This window comes from Acanthochromis polyacanthus, chromosome 17 (genome assembly GCF_021347895.1).
Source record: "Acanthochromis polyacanthus isolate Apoly-LR-REF ecotype Palm Island chromosome 17, KAUST_Apoly_ChrSc, whole genome shotgun sequence".
Classification (NCBI taxonomy): domain Eukaryota; kingdom Metazoa; phylum Chordata; class Actinopteri; family Pomacentridae; genus Acanthochromis; species Acanthochromis polyacanthus.
Genome location: NC_067129.1, coordinates 18,262,576 through 18,284,419, shown reverse-complemented (window position 1 = coordinate 18,284,419; position 21,844 = coordinate 18,262,576). Strand labels below are relative to the sequence as shown.

The 21,844-nt window shown below is 40.0% G+C and overlaps 1 protein-coding gene and 1 long non-coding RNA gene across 3 annotated transcripts in view; one reads left to right on the top strand and one right to left on the bottom strand.

Moving 5' to 3' along the window:
* Positions 1 to 21,844, top strand: part of nlgn2b (neuroligin 2b) — a 90,387-nt gene that overhangs the window by 62,819 nt on the left and 5,724 nt on the right. The window contains exons 5-8 of one of the 2 annotated variants that reach the window (XM_022210151.2): positions 12,030 to 12,215; positions 17,282 to 17,547; positions 18,355 to 18,508; positions 19,891 to 20,251. In XM_022210151.2, the coding sequence (XP_022065843.1) occupies positions 12,030 to 12,215; positions 17,282 to 17,547; positions 18,355 to 18,508; positions 19,891 to 20,251 (967 nt within the window). Of the gene's footprint in view, positions 1 to 12,029; positions 12,216 to 17,281; positions 17,548 to 18,354; positions 18,509 to 19,884; positions 20,252 to 21,844 lie in introns of both variants that reach the window. The other variant, XM_022210150.2, reaches the window with a different exon arrangement.
* The window catches only part of LOC127530620 (uncharacterized), a 234,277-nt gene continuing 220,288 nt past the window's right edge, over positions 7,856 to 21,844 (bottom strand). The window contains exon 2 of the long non-coding RNA XR_007937266.1: positions 7,856 to 8,786. This is a non-coding gene — a long non-coding RNA (uncharacterized LOC127530620). The remainder of the gene's footprint in view (positions 8,787 to 21,844) is intronic.

Sequence of the window (21,844 nt, the reverse complement as noted above, 5' to 3'; positions counted from 1 at the left end):
AGTTATCTGGCAGTTACAACTCAAGCAAACCTTAACACAGAGACATAATGCACATCCAGTATTTTTGAAATCTGGGTTATTTACATATTCATAGATTCATTATCTCCGTTGTCCATGCATGCATCTGCTTAGAAATCATAGGAACACTATGGTCCTTATAAATTCAAAACTTGCTTGCTTTCTCAGTGGATGCACTGCTAAAAATAACTACTCATAGCTATTTTGACACGCAGTTGTGCCAAAATGTCAACAAAATACAGGCTAATTTATCTGAGAGGCGAGCTAAAGTGTCAGACTTTAAATGCCCCTGATTTAGATGATATAAATCATGATAGATGGCATTGACTTGCATCTATCTTTGTGAATTTTTGTGTGTGTTCTGTTGTTAAAGAAATTTGCTTTTCTAGCCTATAGTTGCTGCTGCATGTAGTAAAAAAAATGGGCTAAATGAGATGGAGGATACCTAGATACTGTACTCAATAATATGCCATCGTTCTAGTGTTAACATGCACTGACTTCAACCACACACTGTTAAATCTTTCATATGGCTTTTAGCCTGTAATGTAGCCAGTGATTTATGTGAATATTTACATGAACATAAATGCACTATTATTGTAAAGAATTCATTTAGAGCTGTCACGATATCATACTTTTCACTACACTGATATTGTGGCCAAAAGAAATGACAAAAATGATATTGTTGCGACATCAATCGAAAGTGTGCAAAAAGAATCAACCAAATTCATCTGTACCTTGTTTTCTTGTGTGGTTTGTCTATTTGAAATCAATTTCACTCAGACACAAGTGTCAGAAGGTGGAGATAGAGTCTGTCACCATAACTACACTGTATGCTGTTCCTGTGTTCAAATGTCTGCCCAGATTGTTACTGGCACTGGATTATTTTAATATTATCATGTGTGTCCTATTAAACTAATGTCAATATTTCATTTTTCAAAAATCTTTATTATTGTCAGGACTGTTATCCCGCAACACCGAGGCCTCCCAAACTACCACATGAAGAGTTGAGTGCATACATGTAACAAGTGTGATTAATGAGTACGCATTATTAATTAAAACTGCTCTCTGTGCCTGTATTGTTAGCTTTGAGATTAAAATTGCATTCTGTCTGCTGATGAGGCTTTATTTTCTTCTAATTCATTTAATTTGCTTTGATTTTTCTATCCTCATAGGCTGCAGTTTTCATCACTGATTGGTACTTTCAGAAATGAAATTTTCTTTGAAACGCTTTGAAACGTCTTTGTGTCAGTGTGATGTTTGAAGCATTGCTTTTCAAATTTGCATGACAGCCTGGTTTTATTGCACAGCTTCGCGCCTTTTGAGCGGACATTTGCGAGTAAAAATTGAATGTGATAAGTAAGGTAATAAATACAATGACATCGGAGGCCTATGGGCGGTGTACTGAAATCGCATTAGTTCAGCGGGAGGAAGCCCAATTATTCTATAATTTCATTTCTGGATATACTTGACGTACAGAATGATACTTAATTGAAATGGACCTGCCAGCATGTCTTCAGATTGAACCTTTAGTGCCAAGGAGACTTCACAGATTTGTGTAAAAAAAAAAAAAAAAAAAAAAAAAAGGAAAATCCAAGAGGTGAAACACAGCAGCAGATCTTTGAGTCAAAGAATTTCCTTGTGTGAGGTTCTCCTGTCATAATCGTCCACCCTTACATTCACACGTAGCAGATAATCCCCAACTTTGCCCCACAGTATTGAATGATCAGATCCACTCTATTCTAGTCATAAAAACAGAATATTCAGTGTGCAGGAGAAGTTCACCATTTTTTTCTTCTTTCCTGTTTGGTAAGAGTTTTTCTGGCTGTGCTTGATTAATTTAGTGTCTCATATAGACAGAAACACCAAAGTTTTGTTTCCTGTCTTCAATTACCTCTTCTGTGTACATAAAAGTCAATATCTTTCCTCTGAATCTTGACGTCTCTCATCATCTCCTGTGTGACGTCACAGTGAAATTATATAATATGTCCTTCACGATATTCCTTTCACCTCTCTGTCAGTTTGGATCTGACAGTAGCTTTGGGCAGTATTCGGTTTAATACCTGTTTTATGTCTCTGGATTTTTTTAATCCCTCCCTCACTTGTCCTCAACTCCTCATCCCTCCCTCTCTCTCCTCTTGTTCTTCCTTCTCTGTTCACAGATATCCTGTGTGTTCACTGACCCACTGCAGTCATTCTATTGGCTCTTAAAAATTATTCTGCAGATGCATGTTCCCTTCTCAGCAATCAAACAGTAGGATGACTGACCGCAATTCAGCTCGGGATTGCGAATATGTGAAGCTGTTTTTCTAGTGCATTAAATATAGTGTGCAAAATACAGGAAGCAATCTCTTCCCATGGAGCTCCTTTTGTTATAATGCACTTCTCTTGTCTCAAAATGGAAGAAAATCCATCTGATACATCTCTGAACTAATACATCTTCCTGCTGTAGAGGCAATACAATATCAATAGGGGATAATGGCTTTTACCATGACTCATCTCATCAGTGTACATTAGATAAAGGCTAAGTGCTTCTACTGTTCATTGTATTCTGTGATAGAATGCATTATGCTTTCACGACTGCATAAAATAAACTTCATAAAAGGCACTAACCATATAAAGACCATAATTGGGGCAATATATATGAGCAGAAGGAGCGGTTATTATTAAATGTTCTTGATGGGTGCAACACACTGTACGCATGTCTGTTTTAAATTTCCCTCCGTCACTTGCTGACTGCTCCTCTGTTTGCCTCTCATTCATTCTTTTCAGCCTGCATCTTTACTTAGAGGTTGATGACTCTCCTCACAGTTCCTTGGCCGTTACCTAAAGCAAGTGTTGAATATGCATGAGTTCAGCCTCATAAACTGCTGCTCTCAGCGCTAAAGTCAGTAGGAAGCCCAGCTCAGCAGATAGAGGGGGGGTGGTGGGGGGATCAGAAAGAAAACTTACTGAAAGAGAAAGAGAGGAGAAGAGGGAACTTTGACTTATCTTCAGTGGTGGATGATAAACCACATTTTCTCTCTTCATGTTGCCCTTGTGAAGGAAGACAACAGCAGGAGTCTAGCATGCTAGCTCATGCTAGTTCAGGCTAGTATCCTGCTTCACACTTGCAGCTCACCTGCGCATTCATCGACTTTGCCTTCTGAGAACATGTGTGCATGCATGCGGCTGTTTGTGTACTTGAATATGGAAGTGCTTTTGTGAGTGTCTGTCCATATCATTCTGCCTGAAGCTCTGGACAGTTGCCAGGCAACTGTGGCAGGCAGCTCAGCACTCAGCTGGGCAGCAGACACTTCCACATGCCCATGGTTTTGATGAGCGGCACAGGTCAGCACTGATACGTTGCCAGATCAGAGTCACATCAGGCTAAGAGCCAGTCAATTGCAGGAATGATCTAAGGACAATGCAATTATATAGTAACATGTGACCTATAGCTCCATTACTGGGAGTAATCGTTTGAAGGTAATGTTTCTGTTGCAACATTGATGCGATTTAAAGGAACAAGTTTTCTCTTTTTAATAATCCATCTGACGTATACACTGCACTATGGAGGCTGGGAGCAGCTGTGGTTTCTTACAAATTTGATAATCTTATTAGATCAAAATTGAATCATACTTTGTTTTTCCATGATAATTATCGATGAAAGACTATTGTCTGCTCAAGGCAGGGTCATTGTTTGTGGTTGCACATTTTGCACTTATTAGAGTGAGAATAGTTAAAGATTTACATTTAGTTGTGATTCTGAGATATCATAAGAGAACAGAAGCAAACATGACTTCTATTAGCCCCAGTGCATCCCTGCAACTGAATTTGAGCACAACGTTTTAAAAATGAGTTGTTCCTGCCGCCTAACAAGTGTCTTTTTTCATCTTTTATGTGTTTTCTACATAATATTTTTATTAATTAAAGGTGGAAAATGATCATATGCTAAGATATTCTACAAAAAAATACTCAGCTCCACCCTCATAAACATGATATTGAAGCCAAAAAATATGAAAAACCACTTGCACATCCTGGCTGACCTTTATTAGCGTTGTTTAAATGCAGACCGAAGCAAATAGCCATGTTGTAGAAAAGAACTCTGAGGAAAATATTTGGACAGTCTGTAATGTGAATCATAATTAAACCACGTGAACCAACCAAAACACTCCAGGCTTCAAGTGCTGTTAACTGTAGTGTAAGTACAGTGAAGAGTGTGGAATGAGACGTGTGGTGTGTCACACTGACTGTAGTAGAAAGGTCAATTTGGCAGGTTATCATCACCCCCATCATCACCACTGCTGTTACCATCCTCATCATGACCATCACTTACATTATAATCATCAACAATAAACTTAATTTGCTGTTTCACGCACATGAAAACGTGCTGACTGTCTCAGTTCCTACCATCTGTCCCTGTGTATTTGCGGCTGTCTCATTTATAACTGCCCTTTAGAACATACAGCTTAACTCAGTCACTTCTATGTGTCTTCTCTGATATCCACACAAGGAAACCTACTGAGCTGGAATCACTTTATTCACCAGAAACACTCAATTTTGCGCGTAGAGAGCAATATAACTTGCAGAGTTTATGCTCACACACTGAGACCATGACCTTGTGTATAGAAATATATGCTGTATGTACAGGTTATGCTGTGCATAGCCCTGCAAAAGTAACATTTATTCAGCCACTACAGTCATTGAGGTGACATGCTGTACAAACAGCGAAGAATACATGTGAGGCGGAAGGTAGAAAACATGCTGCTGCACTTACACGACAGCTTTTTATGGTTTACTACATGCCACCTTTAATAGATATCTATCTGCTTTGGCGAACCAATGTCACACATATTCCATGTAGCTGTAGTAACGTCAATACAGACCATATGCTGTCAGTTCTGCAAATAGTGAGATATGACCTGTGTCCAAGCCATCAACGGACAGCTAAAGCACAAAGCCCCCCACATCAACACACATTATATTCTCTGTAACATTTTGTTCTTGCTATCCATTTTCTGCAAAACTTAAAGAGCAACGTGCAGGTTAGTGACCCCAGTAAATGAATGTGTAGGATAATGAAGTAGTAAACTGTATGTCTGCTTTACACTACTTTATTTCCAGTACTTATTATATATACAGAGTTAGATGCCTGCTTCAAAAAACATTTTGTTGCCATAAAATGAAGAAGCTACAGTAGATTATTATCTATCCACCACTTAATCCTCATTAGGGTTGCGGGGAGGTAGAGTCTATCCCAGCTGACTTAGGGTGAAGACGGGGGACACCCTGGACAGGTCACCAGTCTGTCACAGGGCTACACATAGAGACAAACAAGCACACTCACATTCATACCTACGGACAATTTAGAATCGCCAATTAACCTCAGCATGTTTTTGGACTGTGGGAGGAAGCCGGAGTACCTAGAGAAAACGCACACATGCACAAGGAGAACATGCAAACCCTATGCAGAAAGATCCCAGGCCCAGACCGAGACACGAACTGGGATCTTCTTGCTGTGAGGCAACAGCACTAACCACTGACCCTCTGTGCTGCCCAAAACCTAAAGGTTTAAAATGTATATTTATACATGTATGAAACATAGCAGCTTTATAATCATAAACCTAGTTGGTATAAAGGAGATCAGGTACAGACAAGAATCACAAGACATTAGACCTATGCAATAAAAGGAAGTATCTAAGTGGTATATCATACCAGTGATAAACACCCCTCCACAGCAATAAGAAAACTGTTTGATAGTGTTTACTAGTTCTACTTAAATGCCTCAGATGCAACTTAGCATGAAAAACATGCTAAAAATGCAAATTTCAGTTCCATAATCCAGCTCCATGGCTCTACCTACATGGCTCAAGGCCCTCCATAGCTCTTTGGTGTTGTGAACATCTACTGGAGGAGGCTGCAGTCAGTGAGGACCAGCGGCTGCCTTTGTGAGACAAGCTTTAGGCTCTATAAACCACCACCATCTATGTGGTTCGCTACACTCAGGTGAACTCTACATCGGGCTGCACACAGAGGTCAGTGCAGGCTTCCTGTCTGGTGATACTCATCATGGTCATGACCAAACACGAAGATCCTGAAATTACCGTTGGCGCAGTGGCCTCATCCTGGTCACGCTCTCTGCATCTCTTTTTTTATTTGTGTTCTTTATTTTATATATATGAAGATCATATATTCTTCTGTTCTTCTAAATTTTGTTAACCCTGTACAACCCAAATATAGAAAAATCTAACAGAGTCTGAAGAAAAATTTGCAGGTTGTCTGAGTTCATAGCCTGATGACCAGACCTATAAACACATTTACCATCCAATAGCATTGCAGGGTTAAACAATAGGAGCCACTGACTATGTAAATGTGGTCTTTAAAAAAAAGGTTGTGGATTTTTTTTCAGGCTAGCTAAAACTAGCCCTAACCTAAATAGGCTAAAGAGGTCTGTTAACTTCAAAATACACCTTTTTTTTCATGGCATTTATTTTAAAAAATGGTGTGGTATTGTGAGAAGAACCAGTGGAAAACAGGACAGGTGTGTGACTGACGTTTGATGTCATTAGCTATTATTATGTTACATCTTAGCAACGTACAGTTTGCAATTTCATGTCATGATATAGCACAACTACTACAATATGGGAAGGAGTACTAATACTTATCGATACAAAAAGAAGTTGCACAATTATCCGGTATCAGCCACATGCACAAACATTTTAATCCACCATAACAAAGATTTATAAAATACAAAGTATTTAGCTAAAGAAAGATGAACTTTCTAAATTACGAATCGAATTGCAGTGAGATAGAAAGGTATCCTTTATGTCACATAATGACATTTTCTTTAAAAAATTTCTAGGATCGCTGCACAAAAAGCCCACTTTTCCATCTGAATTCGTGCTTTTATGTCTCATCAAAGATTTAAATTGTACATTAACTTTTCAGACAATCATCTCCAATAAATATTAAATATCAATCTAGTAAAAAATTCAACATGCAAGTTGCTTTTTAAGAAACACAGACATGCTCATTCTGGTTTTCATATACTAGACATAACACTAGTGTCTGTGAAAATCATGCTGTTTTCTGAAAATATGCCAGATGTATTATCTTCTGTTAAAGATGTCTGTGGTGACTGCGCTCATCAAACTGCTCACTGAATCATTGATCAGAGAGTCTGACAAACATTTTTACTCTCCAAGAAAGAGCTTTCAAACACAGCAAGTTGCCCTACCTTAAATCTAGAATTTGTTCCTACAGTTTCCGTGCAAAACCATCCACCGCCCATATGACATTTATGATCAGAGTACTGGAGCTGACTGCTAGTTCTACACTCAGCTAGCCAATCTTACTTTTTTGGGTAATGAACATTTTCAACCCCTTTCATTCACAACCTGTGCAGTCTGAAACAATTACCAGTGTAAAATGACTCATGTCTTGGTCTTTTTTAAAAGCTCTCAATCATTCTGATTTGTTTTCTACCTCCTACCTGCACACGCATTTGACTGGTGACATCAGTCAGAACTCATCTGCTGCTTTTTGTATTGTGAGGATCAGTGTGTGTTTGGTGGGCTGTCATTCCTGTTTTCAATACCTACTCAGTTTTACACACGTGGACAAAATTGTTGGTACCCCTCAGTTAAAGAAGGAAAAACCCACAATTCTCACTGAAATCACTTGAAACTCACAAAAGTAACAATAAATAAAAATTTATTGAAAATTAAATAATCAAAATCAGCCATCACTTTTGAATTGTTGATTAACATAATTATTAAAAAAAACAAACTAATGAAATAGGGCTGGACAAAAATGATGGTACCCATAACTTAATATTTTGTTGCACAACCTTTTGAGGCAATCACTGCAATTAAACGATTTCTGTATTTGTCAATGAGCGTTCTGCAGCTGTCAACAGGTATTTTGGCCCACTCCTCATGAGCAAACAGCTCCAGTTGTCTCAGGTTTGATGGGTGTCTTCTCCAAATGGCATGTTTCAGCTCCTTCCACATATGTTCAATGGGATTCAGATCTGGGCTCATAGAAGGCCACTTTAGAATAGTCCAACGCTTTTCTCTCAGCCATTCTTGGGTGTTTTTGGCTGTGTGTTTTGGATCGTTGTCCTGTTGGAAGACTCATGACCTGCGACTGAGACCAAGCTTTCTGACACTAGCCAGCACATTTCTCTCCAGAATGCCTTGATAGTCTTCAGATTTCATCGTACCTTGCACACTTTCAAGACACCCTGTGCCAGATGCAGCAAAGCAGCCCCAAAACATTACTGAGCCTCCTCCATGTTTCACCGTAGGGACAGTGTTCTTTTCTTCGTATGCTTGGTTTTTGAGTCTATGAACATAGAGTTGATGTGCCTTACCAAAAAGCTCCAGTTTGGTCTCATCTGTCCAAAGGACATTCTTCCAGAAGCTTTGTGGCTTGTCAACATGCATTTTTGCAAATTCTAGTCTCGCTTTTTTTATGAGTTTTTTTCAGCAGTGGTGTCCTCCTTGGTCGTCTCCCATGAAGTCCACTTTGGCTCAAACAACGACGAATGGTGCGATCTGACACTGATGTACCTTGGCCTTGGAGTTCACCTTTAATTTCTTTGGAGGTTGCTCTGGGCTCTTTGGATACAATTCCAACGATCCGTCTCTTCAATTTGTCATCAATTTTCCTCTTGCGGCCACGTCCAGGGAGGTTGGCTACTGTCCCGTGGGTCTTGAACTTCTGAATAATATGAGCCACTGTTGTCACAGGAACGTCAAGCTGTTTAGAGATGGTCTTATAGCCTTTACCTTTAAGATGTTTGTCTATAATTTTTTTTCGGATGTCCTGGGACAATTCTCTCCTTCGCTTTCTGTTGTCCATGTTCAGTGTGGTACACACCTTTTCACCAAACAGCAGGGTGACTACTTGTCTCCCTTTAAATAGGCAGACTGACTGATTATGAGTTTGGAAACACCTGTGATGTCAATTAAATGACACACCTGAGTTAATCATGTCACTCTGGTCAAATAGTTTTCAATCTTTTATAGAGGTACCATCATTTTTGTCCAGGCCTGTTTCATTAGTTTGTTTTTTAAAATAATTATGTTAATCAACAATTCAAAAGTAATGGCTGTTTTTGATTATTTAATTTTCAATAAATTTTTATTTATTGTTACTTTTGTGAGTTTCAAGTGATTTCAGTGAGAATTGTGGGTTTTTCCTTCTTTAACTGAGGGGTACCAACAATTTTGTCCACGTGTGTAAGTACACATGGACTGTATAAAGTATCTATAGTAGTGGGTTGTTTGGAGTTGAAGTTTGCGTTTGTGTACAGTCTCACCATTTTATTTTTTGAAGCCACGAATTAGGGTTGAATAAAAGCAGAGAGCTCAATCATCGTTAAAGCTGCTCTAGTCGGTACTTTATGTTTATATTGCCCGTTGATTACATGACTACCTGCATGTAGTGGATGTGGTCCAGCAGTCATGAACCCCCAGAAAGCATCGCCATTTTATAGCTTTTTGGCTTCTTTGTCCCAGCAGAACCGTTTACAGTACGAAAAAACACCACCTGCAGAGCACTAACATATATGACCACTGACTACCTGGATGTTTTATTAAGCGTCTTTTTGCTAACACGTTTGTTATGTCAACTTAAAAAGTAACTCATTTTGCCATTCTTTGTTTACAGCTTGTTTTTTTGCCCCTAAGTGGTCAAAAATCTGTTATTGTAGGCTCATAAAATAATTTATGACTCAATCTACAGCTATGTTGAACACGTAGTTACACAGTAACAGTTATAGCCTATCAGCATTGAAGGATATATATTGGTAAGTTATCTTTCAATTGAGCATACAGTATGTACAACACAAACAAAGGCATTTCAGTAAAGTTTTGTGTTGGAGTTTGTATTATTCTACATTTTGACCAAATATTTTAATTTTTACTATGTGAAATGTACTGTATGTTGGCTCCAAATATCAGCTATCAGCGTCCTTGACTAGTAATCATATCGATATTGGCCATGAGGTCAATCCCTACTGCAGTAGACAATGTAAGCAAATAGTTTAAGCAACCCTCAGCTGCTACTTTCAAAATAAATGTCGACAGGGTGGTCAAGACATTGTTTGATACAAAGTAGATTTTAGATTTTAGTTAGACAATTTTAAAAAATGGAAAAATAGTTTTTTTATGCCTCGTAAGTTTGCCATCAGACCCCTGGCTAATGCATATTTGTGACATATTTTTTGCATCACCGTGTTTTCATAAGAACAATGACACCAAATAACAGTAAAGAAGAAATCTCTCTCTAGCCAACCTCTTCTGGTTCCCAGGTCCTCAAAAACTGCTGTTTTTTCAAAGTCACAGGAATCTCAGGGGTACTCACAAGGTGTCCTCTGGCATCTGTGTCATTATTTGACATCAGTGGTCATACAGGAGTGTTTCCAGTTTCAAAGAGGCTGCAGAAGGACTTTCAGCCAAAACACTGAGGTTTATGTCCCGTGTCAGACCATTTTCTGTTCACTTAGTTTAATTTTACTTTGTTTCATAACTGTCATTTTCACCTGACATTTAGGCATTAAACTAATCATAGTTCATAGTTTTGGCACAACTATGGATGTTTAAATGTTGTTTTTGTTTTAACCAGAAATGGAAAATAGGAAAATAATTATCTACAAAAATATCTGTAATAGTTTATAGAGGTCCTTCCGTGAATTTGCAGCGTCTCTCTCTTGCAGTTGTTTCGGGGTTTGTATGCAGCATTTCCCTTTTGCATTTGTTTTGTCGGTTTGTGTGTTTTTGCTTTTGCAGCGTTTCTGTGAATGCATCGTTTTTTTGTTGCAGCATTTCTCTGCTGCATTTGTTTTATGTGTTTTGGGGTTTGCATCATTCCTGTGTTTGCAGCGTTTTGGCCGTTTGTATTGCGTTTTTTTGTTTGCGGCGCGTATGCCCTTGCCGGCCACCGTAGACGACACCCGCAGAGCACATTTGGCTCCAGACTCACGACATCTATTTTTGGTGTCCACAGATTCTTATAGGTCTGTTGAATCATCATGAATGTTGAAATATCACGCTAAAGGGTACCAAGTGCATTAAAGGGTTCGTGATATAGCAGCTGTATGTGACGAGCTGGCAGTGAGACAAGGCTCCTCAAGCTGATAATTTATGGTTTACTAACAATGTTGTGGAGCAAACAATTAGAACAGACAGTAACCTGTTGGGAATGTACAACAGTGAGGACATCGTCAGGCATTTTCGCTTGCCCCAGGACACTTACTCGCACACTCAGCTGTTTTTTTAGTCTTCTTTATCTCAGCATTCACGCCAAATTAGTCTTACTTAACATAATCGAGAACTAGACAGTTTGGTGCCTCTTGTTAGTTAGATCTAACCTGTTGTAATGATAAAATCCTTATTCATAAAACTGGCCCCTGGTATCAGATATGTATGCCATATGCAACCCCTGGACCAAAAGGAGTTTGACACCCCTGTTTTCGATGTTTACTGGGTATTGAAATCATCCCAACAGTGGGAAAAATGAACATTTGTTGCAGGGTGAAGTAGCCTGGTGCTGCTTGAAACACATGTAAAGTGCTGTAATTCGCTCTCATAAGAACCGAGCATTCTGTGTGTGTCTGTGTGCGTGTCTGTGGCATTTTGCTCAGTTTATTTTATCTTGTTGTGGGTGTGCACCTACTGTGTAAATGTGTGTCCTGGAAGTAGGTGAAACATGCCTTCTGTTGCTCTCCTCCTCTCTCTCTGCCGACAAGTACTCTTAACTGTATTGTATTTTCAGCGTGGGTATTAAAAATGAGTAATTTGGCAAGCTTTCCGTGTGAAATCTCCTCAGACTTGCAGTGAGTTTTGGAGGCTGAGAAGTTCCTGACAATGACAGGATGCCATCTTCTGTTTGTGTGGAATATTTAAAAAAAAAGAAAAAAGATTGTGTTTTTCTGTGGCCCTGAATTTCTGCCCTGCTCCTCCATTTGCACCTAATCTTTATTTTGTCTTTCCTCTTCCTCTCTGTGTTTGTTCTAATTTACCCTACAGGGTTTCTGAGCACAGGGGACCAGTCTGCTAAGGGGAACTATGGCTTGTTGGACCAGATCCAGGCCCTGCGCTGGCTCAATGAAAACATCGGCTACTTTGGAGGAGACCCAGAGAGAATCACCATCTTTGGCTCAGGAGCTGGTGCCGCCTGTGTGAACCTTCTCATCCTCTCCCACCACTCTGAGGGTAAGGTTCTTTCCCTGTCATTGCCACATTAGTAGTCATATACCCTGCTCAAAGGGGATTCGCATTTCAGGACAGTGTGGGTAGTGTATTTCTTTAACAGAGCATGTTGGTAATTTCAGTGAATAGCCTAAACTAGATTCAGATATACGTCACTATAATTCCCCCAATATTCAGAATTGAGTGACTCACTGTTTGCAGAATGATGGTATTTAAAAAAAAAATACAAACAGAAAACGTCAAAGATTAAGAAATGTGAAAGAAAACCAGATTGTCAGTCTGGAAGGCGCTAGAGTCGACAGATGGGTGAAAACAGTTGGAGATTTTTGCCGTAAAACCGCTACTCACCTTGGGACACAAACCCTGTATTAATCCCAAATAATGTCATTCCACATGGGAGTGAAATCACTGAACTGCACTGACAAAACTGTCCTTGCCCAATAAAACTAATCCTCTCTGAACAAGGCTTCAGAAAGAGAAGCAGTATACTGCATATTAGTTAGCTTTTATTTTATTTTCGCCGAGACTCTTAGCGTCGTTAGCATGTCCAAAGGGTATTTTTAATATGTTAAAAGACACATAGTGAGTGAAATAAGTGCTGTGACTGATCGTTTTCACCCTGAAAGTGTAGAAAGTGGAAAATGTACTGGTGACAGCGCCAAAAGACTTTCATTGTTTTATATACACCAAACGCAAGAAACCAATCCAGTCAACCTGCAGCGTGGGCCTTTCTGTATCATTACTATTCAGAAATGGTTTCCATTTTCAACATGCATGGCTGAATTACTCCAATATTGCAACTTGTCATTGGTGTGCTGGTTTGCTCAGTGGTGGGGTGGACAGAGAGAGGGGTAAAAATTGCGTAGACCTGCACAAACTAGAGGAAGCAAGAGTAGAGTTACATCCAAGCCATTTTAATGAAGGAGGGAATTATTTTAATGGAAAAAGATATTTAAATAGGTAACTTTGATACACAGAGAAGTTTCAAAGGTGATATTGATGGTCTGAGAGGGCATTTAAAGATTTAACAGATTTGCATTCTTTAAAAATTAAAAAGAATAAGGACTATACCTAGGTGGCACAGTGCTGCGGTGGTTAGCATTGTTGCCTCACAGCTAGAAGATCCTAGGTTTGATTCCCAGCCACACTCCTATGTGGGGTTTTCATGTTCTCCTTGTGCATGTGTGGGTTTTCACCGGGTTCTCAGCTTCCTCACACAGTCCAAAGACATACTGGAGTTAATTAGTAGTTCTAATTTGCCCGTAGGTGTGGATGCACGTGTGATTGTTTGTCTCTATTTTTAGCCCTGTGACAGACTGGCGACCTGTCCAGGGTGTCCCCTGCCTTCACTTTAGGTCAGCTGGGATAGACTGCAGCCCTCTTGTGACCCTAATGAGGATTAAGCCGTGTATAGAGAATGGATGGATGATGACTAGAGTGTTCTTATACCAAATGTTTCTAACACTGATCAAGCTCAGAAAAATTTGTGGTTTTGCTCAATGACATGTTGCATTTCATTTTGGTCCTCTATTGATGGTCTCCTATTCTTTTACCTGTTGTAGCTGGGGACTCACAGTAAACACTGTGAGTGTGGAAGGAAGAAAAAGAATTTGGTAACTGGCTAGCCACTGTTTTTTTACTCAGTTGTTTGTATTTCTCACTCGTGATGGTCATGATTATTTTCGTATGAGTGTTTTGATCACAGCGCTGGGCTAGCCCACAGGTGAAAAACCCACATAATGCAAGCTACAGTAGCTATATGGTTCGTCAACTCATCTAAAGTAAAGTTAGCACTGAGCATCATGCTTCTTAATGCTACTCGTGGCTAATTCTTTGCAATGAAAAGACTTGACAAGAACATATGTGACTGAATGTTATGTGAATAAAACTTAAAAACATTATCTAATCTGTCAATATTACAACTTCCTGAGTCCCATCATAGATTTTCATTGGCAATGATGGTGAAAATAATGACTCCCATGATCCTTTGCTGTTGCACGACATCATCATAATGCATCTATTATTACTGTATGGATTAGAAAACTCTCAGGGGCAACAGCCACATACTATGATATACACTACAGAAAATAATGGGCCCTTCCCACATGTATCATCCTACAGTACTGTGCTCTAGTATTTTTGCAATGCTTGTCTTGCATGTAGAAATTCTTCTGAGAAGTTACAAATGGCTTTTTTGGTTAATAATATTGCAATTTGGAGTTCTAAAAGCTAAATGAAAGGGTTGCATGTCAGATGTTTTATTAATATCACAGGCCTGTGGAGCTGCAGCAAAACTGGATTTGAGGGATTTGTTGAAAACACTTCCTCTGATTCTTAATATAAATACAAAAGCAAGGAGTGGTTTCAGTGGTTTCTAAACTTTCACAGTCCTTTATTGTCATTTCTTTCTACAGAACACCCACCCCTCACTGCCATGCTTAGTGGATAAATGGAAGTGAAAAAAGTCATTAATCAGTCATGCACAGGGTGGGTCCTTGGTCTGCAGCAATTTTTAGGTGGGTGGTACATGTCAAAGAAACATCCACATGAATGCCAAGACCCAAGGTTTCAAAGCAGAAAACTGCATTCTAACAAAAATGATCCGTGTCCTTCACTTCCTGCGCCAGTAATTTAGATGTTCTGACTAAACAGTGTACAGAAAAATATTGTACTTAATCTAAAGAATGAATAGTTGGCTCATTTCTTTTTTTCTTTTTAAAAGTAACATTTGCTTCCATTTTAGGCTTTCTGTGAACAAACAACAGATATGACATCATGCTCTTATCCTGATTTTCATTTGTGTGTTAATCAATTGATCTAATTAAGAGACTTGATATATTCAGGATCTGTCCTGGCTAAAGAGGAGGTTTTGTCTCCCAAGGAGAAACTTGGCACCATTTCCACATTTGACAGTTTTTCTCTGCAGATAAGGGATTCAGGTGTGGGACAGTGAGGCTCCTCTCTCCACCAATAGTGATAGGCCCAGTAGTAATAACCATACAGTGTGATTTGGTTTTCTCTTGGTTGCTGCTCTAACAGTCATTGTTTCCACCTGCTGAGCACCTAGAATACTTGAGTATATGTCACGTTTCTATGACAACTGGCAACTGTGAGATGCCCCGACAGATGAGTCATTATTACTGCATATTGAAATCGCTTTTTAGTGCTATGATTTAAAGGTTGATTCCTCAGTTTTATGTGGCGAAATGTTATTCCAGAAGTCCAGTAAAAAAAAAAAAAAAAAACATAAATGAGTCTCGTGGCTGCACAGTGGTGTACTGCTTACCACTTTCACCTTGCAGCAAGAGGATCACCGGTTCAAATCCTGGGGTGGGCCTGGGATCTTTCTGCATGGAGTTTGCATGTTCTCCCTGTTCATGCGTGGGTTTTCTCCGGGAACTGTGGCTTCCTCCCACAGTCCAAAAATATGCTGAGGTTAATTGATGATTCTAAATTGCCCGTAGGTGTGAATGTGAGAGTGATTGTTCGTCTGTATATGTAGCCCTGCGACAGACTGGCGACCTGTCCAGGGTGTCCCCTGCCTTCGCCCGAGTCAGCTGGGATAGGCTCCAGCACCCCCCGCGACCTTAGTGAGGATAAAGCGGTGTATAGAGAATGGATGGATGGAAATGAGTCTCGTGACAGCACTACTTATCAAGGACTGTTGCTTGTTTTTGAGAGACATCTCTCTAAAATACCTGCCAGATGTTTGATCACTAATCCTCTAATGTGGTTGGTAGAGCTGAGAAGGTGAATGGCATTTTATTCTTTACCAAGAATTCAGATTATGTTATTAATAAACTGTAAACCTTCACACTGACAGACTGACCTTGGACGGATAAAGAAGACATTTATCTGTACTGCAGGAAGCAGATTCTAAGTGTGTGCAGCGGATATCTTTTTGTCTGTCACGAGTCAGAAAACATTCAGGAGGACATGGAAAAGCATTTCAATGACTGGGAAGCTATTTGCCAAGCTGTTAGTGGTTGTCACGTTGCCAGCTAATGTTGGCTGTATTGCATGCTGTCCATAGACAAAGACAAATGCCCGCACCTGGGAGCAGACTTTAAATAATGCTCGATAATAATTTTGTGTCATGGACTGTGTGTAGGTTTGCATTTTAAACATATCTTACGCATTATATGAGCATTGATGTTGTTTCATTAGTTGTCTTGCTGCCAAATTCCCTTCAGAGTTTGGCTTTCATTGGTAATCTTAATGTGGGCAAGTTTTTACACTTGGTGCAATATCAAAAGCTGAAATGGCTTGTTATGCATAGATTTGCTGTTCTCCATTTTGAAGGCAGGCTGTAGCATCACAAAGTGCAGAAAAAGTTGGAGGGCGAACATTTTTAAAGGTACTGTGTGTGTGTGTGTGTGTGTGTGTGTGTGTGTGTGTGTGTGTGTGTGTGTGTGTGTGTGTGTGTGTGTGTGTGTGTGTGTGTGTGTGTGTGTGTGTGTGTGTGTGTGTGTGTGTGTGTGTGTGTGTGTAGCTGAGATGAGATGAGTAGAGCTGGAGCTGCAGCTGAGAGGCTTCTTAATTGATTTCACAGGGAGAGGAGCGGGGGTGGGGCACATGCAGAATATGGGGGGGCTTAATTATTAATGACAGAATCTGCAGATAAAACAGAGGGACAGCAAGCCACTTTACATAACAGTGCAGCGGTGCAACAGTGCGAGCAGTTTTCTTTCTCTTTCTGTCTCTCTTGCTGTCCTTCTTGCTTTATCCAACAAGCCCGCTCCTGTCTGCAGAGTTGTCACCATTTTTCTTGCCACTGTCTCTCGTTGTATGCAATGGGAATGCTTCATTTTCTTACCGTAATGTTCACAAAGGTTTTCCCCAGCTATGGAAACCAGCAGGATATCTACTTCATCCAGCTTCCAGTGTAATACTTCACAGTCACTCCTCCTCCAATATATGCATTATTGAAATGCTCACACTATAAGGCCTTGAAGGCTTCATCAGCTGCTAGCAAAAGTATGTCAGGGGGGAAAAGAGTGCTAAACTGAGAGTGAATGGATAGTTGTATATTTACATATGTCTGCTGTATATGATCATGCTGTGTACAGGCCTCTTCCAGAGAGCCATCGCTCAAAGTGGCTCGGCCATCTCCAGCTGGTCAGTGAACTACCGACCACTGATGTTCACCAAGATCTTGGCTAAGAAGGTCGGCTGCCCTCTGGGGGACATGGCTGAGCTGGTGGACTGCCTGCGAAGGAAGAGTTTTCGGGAACTGGTGGACCAAGACATCCAGCCTGCACGCTACCACATCGCCTTTGGGCCTGTGGTAGACGGGGACGTGGTGCCAGATGATCCGGAGATCCTCATGCAGCAGGTTAGAGTTGATTTCTCTTAAAGGTTTCCACACATTTTTCTATTTCAACATTCCATACTTCTTCAGACTCAGATTTCCGGACTTCTCAGTCAGTTTGTTCAGACCATTTTTGACATCTGAATACAAACATCCACATGTTAGACAAATGGTTTTAAAACCCGACTGTTAACATGTAAACATGTCAATTTGAACCGCTGTATATATCCTATTGTGTTAATATAATTAATTAATCAATTAATATATATATATATAATTCAGAGATTCTTTTTCAAACTAGTTTGAATGAAGGTTTGTGGGTTTTGTACAGACATATGACACTTGGGACAGAGCTGTTTTTGCAGGCTGTGACATCCAGGCACCTCTGCGTAGGAGTTTGTGTTCAGCCGCACACCATACTTCTTGTCTTGCTTTCAACTACTTCATTTTTACTCTGACCCGCACTCGTCCCTGCTTCCAACTCCTTGAAACACAGACTCATGGACGAACTGAAGTGTAGAAATTTAGAAATTTCAGATATTAGACAACAAATAGTCAGGAAACACATGTTTTCTTATTCTGTCTTTTCTTTTTTTCACATATATCCAGGCCTGGAAATGACTAAAATCAAATTCAGTACTTCTCCATACTGTATCGTAACCCTGTCTCTGACACCCATTCAGTGAACAATTTAGCTTTTTCGGTAGAACTGCATCAGCCTATATCAATTTTTTCTTTACAACCGGTGTGTGTGAATACTGCCCTAGCATTACTGCTGCATTCTGCTCTGTCATCTCATGCTGTGTGTGTGTGTGTTTGTTGTGACACTAGGGCGAGTTCCTCAACTACGACATATTGCTGGGTGTCAACCAGGGAGAGGGCCTGAAGTTTGTGGATGACAGTGAAGGAGAAGATGGAATATCAGCTGCTTCATTTGATTACACTATCTCCAACTTTGTGGACAATCTGTATGGATACCCTGATGGTCAGATCCTGCCCTCTTTAACCCCCTTTAACCCTCCCCTGCCTTCGTTTAACAAATTTAAAGCTGAAATCTGTAGCTTTCTACACACCATTATCCACTACACCACTCAGAGGTTACTCAGATGCCAGAGGCTTTTTAAGTATGTTTTATTGTAATAGACACATTTCATGTGGAATTTCTGCAACAGCACTGTTCCTGTTTCCTTGTGTTTCTTAGCAAGAGTCATCTGTTACTGGAAGTCCTGTTAAATAATAAGAATTACGGAAAAGTTGCATTTCTATATAACAAAGGTAGTATCATTTGGAAGGAGGCTACCTAGTTCCAGATCTTTCGTGTGTTTCTGAACATTTTGGCATTGGTTACATCCACAGGAAAAGTCAGCCAACTTTTGACATATTTTGTTGTTTACTGATAAGTAAATAGGAAACTGCTTGGTCAAAGATAGATATTGATGAATGAATAAAGAAATGATGCAACTTAGCTTTAAGCAGACCAGCAGCTAATATGCCTTTAGCAATTAAATTTAACAATCCTGACAGCAATAATTAAATAAAATATTTACTTGAGGTCCATACTAGTGAGTGTTCTGCTGAACTCAAACAGCATCCAGCCTGATAAGTGATGCCTTAAAAAACTCGCCTTAGCTACTAGCTATAGGGCTACTATTATGTGTAGCTATTAGAATAAAAAATACCGACATGGGTGTATTTATTACCTCAAGATGTTCTACAAGAATACAGCTGAAGTACATATAACAAAGCCTGGGGGGCAAGAGTGGATGAACTTGATTGCACAATAACCATCTGTAAGGAAAGCTGTAAGAAGTAAAGCTAATGTGGCTGCAGTTTAATTGATCAATGTCACACCTAAAAATCAGCTGGGGACTTTGACAGGGTTGTTTCACAAAGTTCCAAGTGTAAGAGCATAAATCTGAGAGCAGAAGTTTCACAAGCGCTCAGAAGCAGTTTGAGTGGGTGGAGATGCATTGAAAGTGAAGAACAGGACATTCGTGCAGCAATCGTCTATCTCAGTGCAGACAGACAGTTTTGAGCAGGAGCACAACAGATTTGCACCAAGCAGGGGCTTCTTGAGAGAAAGAGTGCAGACAGTGATTGACAGGAGACTTCATATTCAAAATATTTTACACACTAAAGTACCATAGGATAAAATAGAGTTTATAATGTACAACAGTGTTCAAAGCAGATTATATTTGTGATTGTCTCAGTGTCAACCCGCCACTGAAGAGATGTCATACATATACAATATTTTACCCACAACAGTTAGAGGTTTCAGCCTTAAATCCTTCCACCGAATGTTGCAGATAAACATATCTCTGTCACTGCATGCATACTCACGTTCTTTTCGTTTTTTCCAAGGTAAAGATATCCTGAGGGAAACCATAAAATTCATGTACACAGACTGGGCTGACAGGGACAACACTGACATGCGTAGGAAGAACCTCCTGGCTCTGTTCACGGACCATCAGTGGGTGGCCCCGGCTGTCGCCACCGCCAAACTGCACGCTGAGTTCCAGTCGCCTGTCTACTTCTATACCTTCCACCACCACTGTCAGACCGAGGCGAGGCCAGACTGGGCAGACGCTGCCCATGGGGATGAGATCGCCTATGTGTTTGGGATTCCCATGGTGGGAGCCACTGACCTGTTTCCCTGTAACTTCTCCAAGAACGATGTGATGCTCAGTGCTGTGGTCATGACGTACTGGACCAACTTTGCCAAGACAGGGTTAGTATAATTTCAAATCTTTAAAAAATCAGTTCATATTAATGTAGTATGTGTAGAATATAGAGTATATACTTGCACATATGGATCTTATGAGGATTTCACTCTGAAAAACTGAATCTCTTCAGCCCAAATGTGATTCCAGAAATTGTGTGTAATTTTGGCATATTGAGGTCAAGAAAGAGCATGCTGTAAGTCTGCTGAAGTGGAATATAAAACGTCTGTTTCATTTTGTTTTTAGTGACTTACACCTTGTCTACACAGAATGCGTAGCATGAGCAATACATTAACAGACCAGCAGCAGCAGCTCTGGTGCTCCATCTATGTCTAAACAGGTGGCGTTCAGGCACAGTATTGATGTGTAGGTCACCCACGTTGTTTAAGCACTCAGAGACCAACACAGAATTACTGTAGCTGTGCTTGTAAATGTGGAAAAATAGACATGATGCGCAAAACTACGCTTTTGCCCACGTCTACAGGTCTATAGGACAAGTAAAATGTAAGTCGTGAGCTTAAAATAGATGTGTTCCATCAGATGTGAGTGCAATGGATGGCAGCTGAAATGCTTTCTGGGTAGACAAAGCTTTATGGATCGTTTCCCAGCAGAACAGAGATTCGAAGCACTTTATTAGGAACAACTGCACATCTGCTTATTTGTGTAATTGTCCAATCAGTAAATCATGTGGTCATATCATGGTTCACATCACACGTGATGGGCTGCTTTGATTTTTTCTCTTAAAAAGGGTTTTCCACAGAATTTTTCAGATGGAAGCACCTTGTTGATGAGAGAGGTCAGCAGAGATTGGCTAGACTAGCTGGAGGGGGCGCAAAGTCTACAGTAATGTTGCACAAACAGACCTATCATTCTGCTACAGGAGGAAAAACACTCACCCGTTTGTATTTCTTTAAACCAGTCCCAATGGTCTTGGATGGTGCTAAGCTCACGATGCAGTGACGGTGCCCCATTAGTGGAGTATTTGGATGCAAAGAGACAAGCACTGTCATTAAAATGAAAAATTCACTAAAAGAACCACGCAGGTCTGACTTATTGCATGAGCCAAATCTTTGATATATAATGTTAGAGTGTAGGTTGCTGCTTGGTGGTTGTAGTTGTCTTACAGCAATGAAACAAAAGAGCTGCAGATTTAGCAGGCTTATACCCATAGTTTACATCTGGTGAGTTAGTGTAAATCTTCACTATATCAGGTAAAACACTCTTTACAAGTAAAATGAACTGAAAAGCGTCTGACAGTGTACAGCATGTTAACTTTTAGGTGAAGGGCTCCTGCAGCACAAGACCAAACTAGATTCCACTCCTATTAACCAGAAATAGAGACCTAGCAGTGGCACAGACTCACCGAAACCAGTAAGTTTGGAAAAAGAAAAAAAAAAAGTAGCCTGCTTGGTGAATGTTGTTCTGCAAAGTCTTCAGCAGTAGTCAACACCCAGATAGCAAACTATGGGTGAATCAATGTTGAATCTATGTTGAGACCTAACGTCGAAATTATACAGAAAGCGCAAGGTTGATAAAATGTTGAGTCAACGTTTGCTTTTCAACCATAAATCACACTTTACCCAGATAGCAAAAGATGTTAA